General features: G+C 36.9%; 1 protein-coding gene across 1 annotated transcript; it reads left to right on the top strand.

Annotated features, from left to right (window-relative positions):
• The first annotated feature begins 894 nt into the window (after positions 1-894).
• On the top strand, positions 895-7,279 carry ubfd1 (ubiquitin family domain containing 1). The gene is made up of 7 exons (XM_082167068.1): positions 895-985; positions 1,914-2,195; positions 2,941-3,149; positions 3,277-3,342; positions 4,533-4,638; positions 4,713-4,795; positions 6,269-7,279. The coding sequence occupies exons 1-7, from the start codon at positions 970-972 to the stop codon at positions 6,377-6,379; spliced, it is 873 nt and encodes a 290-aa protein (XP_082023194.1). The 5' UTR covers positions 895-969; the 3' UTR covers positions 6,380-7,279.
• The last annotated feature ends 4,277 nt before the right edge of the window (positions 7,280-11,556 follow it).

Consider the following 11,556-nt stretch of genomic DNA (forward strand, 5'->3'; position numbering starts at 1 on the left):
CCCGTTTTAAAATTGGACGTTGCGTTACTATGGAAATAGTACTCTACTTATTTTAGCGGGCTCCTCCCCTGGCGGTGTCAGGTTTCATATTACAAAATTTATTTTAACTACTTTAATTTAACAGAAATGAATAAATTTGCTAGAGGAGAATTCATTAAAAATTGACACACGATGGCTATTTTTGGTACAGCACCTAAACAAAATCTCCTAGGAACTTCAATTATTGTGTTATCATCTTCAAATTTGAGAGTTTATATATATATATATATATATATATATATATATATATATATATATATATATATATATATATATATTATAGCCTGTATAAAATTAAACAAATATTTAGTACAGTACAGGATGTACAGTACATTTATACTTCCATAACTTTTTCATGCTTTCATTTTTTGAAGTGATTTCACTTCAGCAATAATCTTCTGCGGTCTATATTCCAACCATTTAAGTTTGGATGGTGCATTTTTACGTCTATTCTCAAAAAGGAGAGTGACAGTTAAGGGGTCAGTGTGAAAAAGGAAAACATATAAACATTTTTTAAAAAGCCTAATTGTTTCTTCAAAATGATAACAAAAGGAAAAATTGGGTGAAATACTGTCATTAACATTTGAAAGTTTATTTTACTGGATAACAGTTATGAATAATTAACAAAACAAAAAAACATATTAAACTTTGTTTGGTCAGAAGAAACTGTTTGTCGAATATGCCAAAACTGTCACTGAATTTATGAATCCAAAAAACCTGCTCCAAACTAGTTTGATCAACTAGCAGTTATATTACTTATACGTTATATATATAACATTTGTGTACAGTCGCTTTTAATACTAGTCTAAGCAGTTTATGCAACCGGCCACAGATTTTAAAATCGCAAAGTCACTACGGGAAGCTGCAGAGCTCATTCACTGACAGCACGCTCTTTCCCAGAAGCCTTTCCTCATATTGTACACAATCATCATGGCGGCGCAGGATGGTAGGTAGCATGAAAATGTACTTAAATGCCATTTCCCCTGTCTTTGCGGTGTTGTTTATAAGCGTATAACATCAGTTACAGTCATTTGGAACTTGTATTACACTGAATGGTTGTTGCTTTAACTTGTCAGGGTTAAATAATAGCTAGATATTCTGTGATTAGCCCAAACAGCCATCTCGAAAACTTCGGCTGTGTCACAAAATCTAGTCCTCTATCTACCTAGATGGCATTCTGGGGGAGAATTGAGCGCGCTTGAAACGTTTCTAGAACGTTCGATCATGAGAATCACGGGAACGTTTGCATCGTTTAAACAAAGGTTTCAATCGAGCCCATTTCAATTAGGCACCAAAGATGATGGCTATATAGGCAGCTCACTGACTTTTGAGACACAGTCTTGATATGAGCTTGCGAGTATTAGCACAGCGGGCTGGCTAAGTTACCGATGAGTCAGTTGTGTACGATTACAACACACTTAGCTCCGTCATGGTAACGGTTATTGGTCTTAGTTCAACAGTTGGGTTCAAATAACGAGGGGGGAATTTACTAGATGTTTCTGCGACTTTGTTTGGACTGGAGTCTGGATAGTCAGTTAGCTTTAAAAACTATCTATGCTAGAGATAATTTATAAGTATTACATCTAAACTGGCATCTGTGGCAGAGGGTAGGAATCTAGCATAAATTAATCCGGCTAATAATTGTGAGATTTGGATAGTTACCTAGATTTCACATTAGTGTTATAAATATTAGCTGTTTTATGTATGTATGTCCCAGGAGGATTTGTTTGGTTTATTTTTATACTGTTTGAATTGTCATTGTCAATAACTTGTCATGGTCGTATCAGTAATCTACTGTTAAACAGTAATTTCCTGATCAATGTGAATAAAAAACAACTTTTGATTGATAACCTCTCGTGTAATTTTTCCCACAGGAAGTGAGGTAGAAGGAATGGAGGCTGAGGTCACGCAGAAGGTACCAGAAGTGTTGTGTGAAGCTGCGGGACATGGAGATGCAGCAGGGACTGAACAAGCATCTCTTACCGATGGTGAAAGCACATCAACTCAGACCGCTGCTGTGAGCAATGGAGAGGAAAGTGATGAGGGGAAAGAGATGGTGGAAGTGAAAATCATTTGGAACAAAAACAAATATGATCTTAAAATTCCTTTAGACGGCACCGGTGCTAAGCTGAAAGAGAAGATTCACACTCTCACTGGTAATGTAACTCTCTTATCATGAAAGTTGTGGGTTTTACAGCATATATATTTTAAAGTCGGAATGAAACAGAAGTTGCCACAGTCTTTTCCTACTTATTGTGAGGTATATCTGAGTGAAATGGCTTCTCGAATGGGAAAAAGTGAAGGGCGGGACTTGATTGTGCCCGTGGGGAATTGATTGGATGGTTGTGGTTTGCTGTTGGTTGATCTCATATGAGTGACAGGTTGCTCACGCCAGTAAATACATCATCAGAGGAGAGAAGAGATGACGCTGCATGAGGCAGGGAAAGTTTTGATTAAAGATTATGAGGGCACATGAATAAAAAAAAGATGTGCAAGCATAAATCATTTATAATAACTTGTGAACTACTAATGAAACATTTAGACAGAGTTTACTGTATTTATCGTTAAAAATGTAATTTAAATTTATAATTTGATGTAAAGATTATGATCAACTGCTTGAAATCAGTTTAAAAGTACAATTATAAAATGTGACTCCCATCTCCATCTCTGTTCTTCCAATATGGAAGAGCAGCCTACAAGTTTCCAGTATACATGCACAGAATGATGTAAAACTCTATTTTGTTTTTAAATGTGGAAAATAGAGAACATGTCAATAAAATGCTTCATGGTAAGAAAATGGTATATGTTATATTATGGAACCAACATAGTAAACCAGGATCTGATTTTGAAATTAAATACCTTATACAATTAAATTGTTTTGTTTTTTTGTATCATCATTAGGTCTTCCACCTGCTATGCAGAAAGTGATGTACAAAGGACTGCTACCAGAGGACAAGACGCTTCGAGAAATCAAAGTTACAAATGGTGCAAAGATTATGGTGGTTGGATCTACAATAAATGATGTACTAGCTGTAAATACACCAAAAGAAGTTATTCAGCAAGAGGTTAAAGCTGAGGAAAACAAAAAGGAGCCATTGTGCAGGCAAAAGGTGGGAAACTTGTTTACATACTATGAAGTTTAGAAGTTAAATTACAATGGTATATTACTTGGAATGCTTATCATTATACTGATGTGCTAATGGTTTATAAATGTACTTGTGGATACTTTTTTCTCAGCAACATAGAAAAGTTTTGGACAAAGGAAAACCAGACGATGTCATGCCATCAATAAAAGGAACTAAGGTAAGCACAACCTGTGAAACATAAAATATAATTAGACTGTACAAGATTACGGCACACATGCCATACTAAATTAATTATATGTCTAAACCTTAAGAACATTGTAATGCAATACATTTTAATCTGCTGTATGTGCTCACAAACGTAATCTCCACTTGTGGTCTCAGACTTTTGGACCCCACTATATGTGATATTTCATATGCCATTTGTATGGGATTGGACAATAAAACTGAAACACCAGATTTTCAGACCACAATAATTTATTAGTATGGTGTAGTAGGGCCTCCTTCTGACTACATCATCAATTCATCTGGGGAATGACAGATACAAGTCCTGCACAGTGGCCAGAAAGATTTTGAGCCATTCCTCTTCCAGAACAGCGGCCAGGTCACTATTTGACGCTGGCGGATGAAAACGTTTTCTGATTTGCTCCTCCAAAATACTCAAAAGTGGCTAAAAAATATTTAGATCTGGTGACTGTGCAGGCCATGGGAGATGTTCAACTTCACTTTCATGTTCATCAAACCATTCTGTCACAAGTCTTGCTGTGTGAATTGGTGCATTAACATGCTGACACACGACATACCCCTTCAGGGTACAATGTTTGAACCATTTGGTGCACATGGTCCTCCAGAATGGTTTGGTAGTGCTTGACAGGGGTTTTAGACCCATCGTCCACCCCTGTGCAACAGTCTGGCTGTTAAGCCTCTTTGGGGCTACTCTACACCGTAACGCCCGTGGATGTGGGAGAGACAGTGAAGGTCGACTCAGGGAACAGTACATGTTTCACATTGTCCACAGCCCAAGATTTGCACTGTTGGCACTAATTAAACTGGCATTTGGCATTGGCGCGAGTGACCAAAGGTTTGGCTATTGCAGCCCGACCGTAAACATCGACTCTGTGGAGCTTCCCGATGAACAGTTTTGGTGCAAACAGGAGAGTCGGGTTGCACATTTGCATACTGTTGGACGTGGTTCATCCTGCATGGTGGTATGCCGACATTACCCTGGATACCAAAGCTCATGATACATATATTGGCATAAAATTAATTGTTCAACCCCTGTATGTGTTCTAATGTAAATTATGTCAGTTTAGTTATCATGTCCGCAACTGTAAAGCTATTTTTAAGGACACAGAATAAGTTTCTTGTGCGTGCTAATGACATCAGTGTGTTCTCTTATTTGTCAAACAGGAGCGTCTGCCAACAGTGCCTTTATCGGGAATGTACAACAAATCTGGCGGAAAAGTACGACTCACTTTCAAACTGGAACAGGATCAGTTGTGGATCGGAACAAAAGGTGATTTTATCTTTTGATTAAAATGTATTTGTGATGCTTGCTTTATGCTGATCATGATGATTTCTGGCCTGCAGAAAGAACAGAAAAAATCCCGATGGGTTCCATCAAAAATGTTGTGACTGAGCCAATAGAGGGTCACGAGGACTATCACATGATGGTATGTTTATCACAATATTTCCTACAGACTATGCATTATATCACTATATCGGTCTTTTTTTTTTTTTTTTTACCTGAATTTTTTAACTTTATAATACTAGTGATAATTGAATGAATTTTACATATACAGTGCCTTGCGAAGTATTCACACCCCTTCATTTTTTTCTTCTTCACATTTTGTTATGTTGCTGCATTGTTAAACTACTTTAAGTTACCTCTTTTTTTTTTCACATCAGTCTACTCTACACTCCATACACCATAATGACAAAGCAAAAAACTGATTATTGACAACTTTTCAAATTTAATACAAACAAAAAGAAAAATAATTACATTGCGTAAATATTCTTACCCTTATCTGGGACACTTGAAATTTAACTCAGGAGTATTCCACTTTCACTTGTAGATGAATGGGTATGATTTGGAAAGCCACACACCTCTCAATAGAAGGTCTAACAGCTCAAAATGTGTGTAAAGAGTGGTGACCAAGAAGCTGATGGTCACTCTGGTTAAGCATGATCATGATCATATGTGGAGATGGGAATAATTTTCAGAAGGACAAACATCACTCCACTTATCACTCCACTTATCTAAGCTTTATGGCAGAGTGGCCAGACTCACGCCTCTCCTCAGTGAAGACACATGAAAACCCACTTGGAATTTGCAAAAGAGCACCTAAAGGACTCTCAGACTTGAGAGACAAGATTCCCTGGTCTGATGAATCTCAGTTCCAAGCATCATGTATGGAGGAAACCAGGCACTGCTCATCACTTTCACAATACCATCCCTACAATAAAGTGTGACAAACGCAGCATCATGCTGTGGGGGTGTTTTTCAGGGGCAGGGACTGGGAGACTCATCAGGGTAGAAGGAAAACTCAACGCAGCAAAATATAGAGAGAGCCTTAATGAAAACCTAGTCCTGAGCATTCAGAACCTCAAACAGGGCAGAAGGTTAACCTTCCAACAGGACAATGACTTTAAGCTCACAGCTAATGCAAGAGTGGCTTATGGACAACTCTGTGAATGCCCTTGAGTGGCCCAGCCAGAGCCTGGGCTTGAACCCATTCGAACATCTCTGGAGAAACCTGAAAATGGCTGTCCAACCTTGACAGAGCTTGAGAGAATCTGAGGGGAAGAATGGCAGAAAATCACCAAATGCAGATGTGCAAAGCTTGTCGCATCATACCCAAAAAGACTCGAGGCAGTAAAGGTGCTTCAACAAAGTACTGAGTTAAGGGTACAAATACTTATGCAATGTACTTATTTCAGTTTTTCATTTTTAATAAATGTACATATTTCAGTTTTTCATTTTTAATAAATGTACAAAGTTATCACAAAATATCTATATTTTTTGCTTGTTATTATAGTGTAGATTGATGTAAAAAAATAAAAAGGGGTGTGAATACTTTCGCAAGGCACTATATATATATATATATATATATATAAAACATTTTTTTGTTTGTTTTTCACCATAGGCATTTCAGCTGGGTCCAACAGAAGCCTCACAATATTGGGTCTACTGGGTGCCTGCACAGTTTGTTGATGCAATCAAAGACACAGTTCTCGGAAAATGGCAGTATTTTTAACGTGCCTCTATAGACACTGAAGAATTGGGATTCAGAGCAAAAGATTGAAAACAAGATTAACTGGAGCCAACACAATAATCTGAAGAACTGATTTTTCTGAAGTATATCCAGAGCAAACCGAAGGATTGCTGTTGGACAAAATATTTTGGGGGTTTTAAGTGCACTAAGTGTCAGCATCCCGTTTTTCAAACTGTTTCATCACTAGTTTTTTTTTTTTTTTTTTTTTTAAGAGCAATCTCAAGCATAAACAGAAAATTGTACAGAACTTGCATATACATTTCTCGTAGTTATTCTGAAAGAAATAAAAATTATTTAAGGAAAATTATCAATGCAGTAGAAAGATTTTATCTAGTGTATTCCTCGGTTTACCGTACAACTCGAGCAAACTTGCCAAAGTCGACATTTCACAAAGTTGTTGATTTTACAATCAGCTTTTATCATTGCACAGATTATAGTTTACATGTAAAACAGCAGTGGTGTAATGCTCAAATATGTAATTCATCCGGGTTAAAAGAATATTGTTCCATTTCATGTGGTTTAAAAAATCCTTAGTTTTCCTCAAGACTTGTATTAACACATGGAGAGCTCATCTCATTTTATATTGAAAGCAGGAACCTTGTTGCAGAATTACAACCCTAAAGCCAAGAGTACATATGCTCTGCCTCTGTGCTTTCGACACAATAATCCTTTGAAGAAGGCAATATCTTTTTAATATTTCAAATCAGATGTAACATTAGGGAGAACAGTGTTGATATGCCCTTAATACACAATCATATAACCAAGTTGCTAATGAGTGACTATTTTGATCATGCATGTTGTTGTTGTTTTTTCAAACGGTGCTAACCAAATACAAACATTTTTATTTCAATAAAGCCCAAAGGAAGGAATCATTTCAGTGAACTCTGAATACTGACATTTTATTTAAACAAATCTAAACTCAATGTGTCAGCTCACAGTTAACATTCCTCCTAAATCACACATTTTAGCATATACGTGTTTAGTTCAAGCTAGGAAGCTACATAATTTAAAGTAACCAATTATTTTTCATATTTAGAAAGAATACAGCTGCCTGTAGTTGAGCATTTCGGTATGTGAATGGGTAACTGAGGGGTAAAGTGTGCCAGTCTCAACTAATAGTGATGAATGGGAATATGAGTACTGTTACAAAATGTGAAAAATAGTTTCACTGCGTACATTTTTTTATATATATATATTGAACCATTACACTGCTGGTTAGCAAATATATGAAGTAAAAAGACTTTGGAATGGGATTCTGCTTTAATAAGTACTTTAATCTCTTTCATGTTCCTATATTTATTTGAAATGCAAAAATGGCATGTTCTCCCTTTTTTAAAGTCTTATTTCTATAACCCCATTTTATAGACAAGCCTTCTAATTTCAGTTGATAACAGACATCTAGAAATATAATTAGGCATATTTAGTTTTACTTCAATACGTTATTTCTCCTTCACAGCTCACTTTGTTGTGGCAATTTTTGTGTTGCCTCAAATCTTAAAAGCTCTCATTTTATTGAGAGGTCCTAATTAAACGCATTTCTCAGATGTATTATTTCAATTGCTATTAAATAAATTGAATATGCATTTTGCTACTTGGTTTTAGAGGTCCTATTGCTTTTCAAAAATCTGCTGTCGTCATGCATCACAGGTGTAGATCTTCGTTTAAGAAAAAGAGACTGACTTAAATATGCTTTTGGTATGTAGCAGTTGTATAATAACTGAATTATTGATTGTTTAACCTTACTTAATCTATTAACCTTAAACCTGAGCTTCAAACAAGCATAATGAGGAGTGTTGGGGCTTACGCATTACAAGTAACACGAGTTACGTAATCAGATTACTTTTTTCAAGTAATGAGTAAACTACCATGTTACTTTTAAAATTCCAACATACTGTAAGGCCCGCCCCATCGGCCCAACGACGGTTTCCTATAGAGTGGGTGAAGGTTTCTTCCACGTTCGGTCTTTTCAGCGTGGCAAAGTGGTTTAATTCCATTTTACTTTTATTTGACTCCTTTTTATCATGACCTTAAATTTAGGTTAGAATGCCAATTCATTATTGATCATTTCTATGATAATTTATCTAGACATCGGATTATTCTATTTAACACTTTACTCTTGTTCTCGTTCATTTGGGTGCCAAAGTCGCACAGGGTCCTCGCACCGGCCGTTCATTTTTATTTTTAACAATGGCAATTTGCTGTAATCAAGGTCAGATCTGGTTGGTTTACACCTTTTGGGGACAGAAGGTAATTTGCATGAAAGACCAATTGGCAGATGATCTGCCCTCCAAAGAAAGCAAAATATCTCTAACCCTTAAAACCCTCATTACCTTTTAGTGTACTTCTGTGGGAATGAGACCTTTGCATCAGTCGCAGTGAGACATTTCAAATGATACCAAACATGTATAGTGTTGTATGATAACTGTTCACATTAAATCATATATAGATTTTTGGGTGAATTTTAAATGATCTCAGCATGTGGAGGGAAGAGGGGGTCAAGGGAAAGAGATATAGATTAAGACGACACTGAGGAGAGACTTGCATCTCGGAAGGGGATGCTAATTCTGCAAGAGAGAGTTCAGATGTTAATTTCCAGAAACGTCCTTTGTCTTCTCTGTGAGTAGTCGTTCCTTAACCAGACGGCCCGGCATTTTCCAGTTTCTCCAGTCTTACAATATAATAACAAAATATCTGAGTTGCTTCTTTAAATAAGTAACGCAAGTTACTTTGTTTTCCCATTTATTGACTGACACCTCTCCTGCCCCCATGTTGAGAGAAATTGTGAGTATTGCTGCCTTCACGTGCTATCAGAATTATCGTAAATACTAGTTTCCCAGTTAAAAAATTGGTCAAAAATGGTCAAAGTCAAAATATGAATGCGATGAGCTTGTAATCATGACTTCAGAAGTGGGAAGTAGGAAATGTTAAATATTGATGATTATGAGCCTTTGGTTCACTCTTGATCCATAGTGAGATTGATTGTGTGCAATTTGAACAAGTTCGGCCAGTGTCTACTGTTGTTAAGATTGTGTCAATCCATCACCTTGCTGGTCTTTCCCTTCGTCTTGATTTATCTGTCTTTCTAATCACGATGTCCTTCTCCAGTGATTGTTCCATCTTAATCGTGTGACCAAAGTAGGCATGGCATCATTTGATCATCCGTGATTGTGGTGACATAGCTGGATTGATTTTTTTTTTTTTTTTTTTTGCACGAATTTGTTTGTTATTCTCGCTGTCCATGGAATTGACAGGATTCTTCTCTAGCATGTCTTCTGTCTCCTTTTTTTACTGTCCAGCTCTCACATCCATTAAAAAACCCAGAAAATATCCGGCTGTTTGTGAGTCGGATTTTCGTTTTTAGGGATTTGTCTTAAGACTTGAACATCTTCTGACTTTATTGTAGACTTTCTACATAGCCATTGAATACTTTTCCAAAGTGATTCTTCTTTTAATTTCTTGAGTTGTTGTTGCATCCGAATTGACCGTAGATTAAAGTCTTTGACCACTTGTATTTCATCACCATCCAGTTCAAATAAATAGTGGTCATATTTGTCCATCATCAGTATTTTGGTTTTCTTCACATTAAACACGAGTCCTTTATTCTGGCTTTCCCTTTTGACGTTCCTTAGTAGAGAACTAAATTAAATAATGCAAATTGACTTTATGCATTTAATCTCACTTTATTAATCAATGTCTTTGCTGCTGACCTTCAATGATCCAATTCAACCACACTAATAAGCAAAAATTACTTTAGATAAACATCACATTTGTTTACTGAAGTAAAGGGGGTCGCGCAGCACCATGTCTTTAAAATTCGAACACATTATTTTCTATGAGTGTACACACACCTTCAGCGCCATTCGGTGTCTGTCCACGGCGCCCAGCTATGGCTCAGGACCCTGTTTAAAATCGTACATGAAGTCAGTATGTTAACGTACATACTGACTTCACCCTGTAGTGCAAGATACATTTAGTTATACATTTATTTACAGAAATCGGCTGGGTGGACGAAATTTGCTTATGTTATTGGATTTTCAGGTGAGATTCTCAATTCAGTTAACGTATGCCCTGAGGTAAAGTGTTCAGACTGTAGACTCAGCAACGATTGTATTTAATTGTACAGTACAATCATAACATAGTATACAGACATTATCTTAATTTCATAATGTCCTTAAACATAATATTACTGGCCATAAACTGAGAAGTGCTCGTCTGGTGTGTGATGCCTCGAGTTGTCCTATTAACCTATTAACGCGACGCTACACTGCACTTTTCGACCAGTACTGAGGGGTACTCGGCATACATTTATCTATGCGCATCTTTTGTTTTTTTTATGTATGTGCCCTTTTTAAACAAGTTAACTTCCCCTCCCTCTTGCAACAACATTTCTTGGCCCTGTCCCAAATGGCACACTTCATATGGACTTGGGGGTCTTGTTGCCGCCGTGTGTCCGTTTTAGGGTGCTTGCCAGCGCCTCCTTTGTGGCCAATATCCACCCTCGATGCGCACTTTTGCCAGGCCTGCACTGAAGCGAGCTACCTGACAGTCAAAGCGGGGTTACATCACGAAAGTGTGGACTTGGAGGAAGATCGCTAGGGCTTAGGGTTCCATTTGGGACAGGGCCTTTCTTTTCTCCGAAGATGTGTTTACTGACGCGAGGGTGGGACAACCTGTCCACTCACATGACATCACAGCAACAGCAAACCACAGCCATCCAATTAATTCCCAATGGAGAAAATCAAGCCCCAACCTACACTTTTTCTTGTTCGAGAAGCCGTTTCACTCTATGTATGTCAACTTAACTAAAGTTCATTCTATTATCTATTTTGTTTGTTTTTCAAGATATAAAAGCACTGCACCAGCTTTAAAAATACTCATAATTCTCCCCATGCGATCTAGTGAGCATGTGTAAAAAATACCCACAGGTGGGTGTTTTTAAATTCTAAACAAAATGTTTTTTTAATCTTACTGAAGTTGGTTGAAAATAGGATATATATTTTTTAACCGTGTTCAATACAGTGTATTTCAACCGTATAAGTAATACAGTGATTTGAATCATAACTGTTGCTACAACAGAGCGACTTGCAAAGGAGGTTCATCATAAGCAATTTGTCATTTATTTTACTTTTTTTTTCTTTTTTCTTTTTTACTTTTAAAAC

This window comes from Leuciscus leuciscus, assembly GCF_965113295.1.
Source record: "Leuciscus leuciscus genome assembly, chromosome: 1".
NCBI classification, from domain to species: Eukaryota; Metazoa; Chordata; class Actinopteri; order Cypriniformes; family Leuciscidae; genus Leuciscus; species Leuciscus leuciscus.

Excerpts from the sequence above, each read along its gene's own strand:
- ubfd1 (XM_082167068.1), top strand. Across the intron at positions 2,196-2,940 it reads GAAGATTCACACTCTCACTG|GTCTTCCACCTGCTATGCAG; the intron begins GTAATGTAACTC and ends TATCATCATTAG. Across the intron at positions 3,343-4,532 it reads CATCAATAAAAGGAACTAAG|GAGCGTCTGCCAACAGTGCC; the intron begins GTAAGCACAACC and ends TTTGTCAAACAG.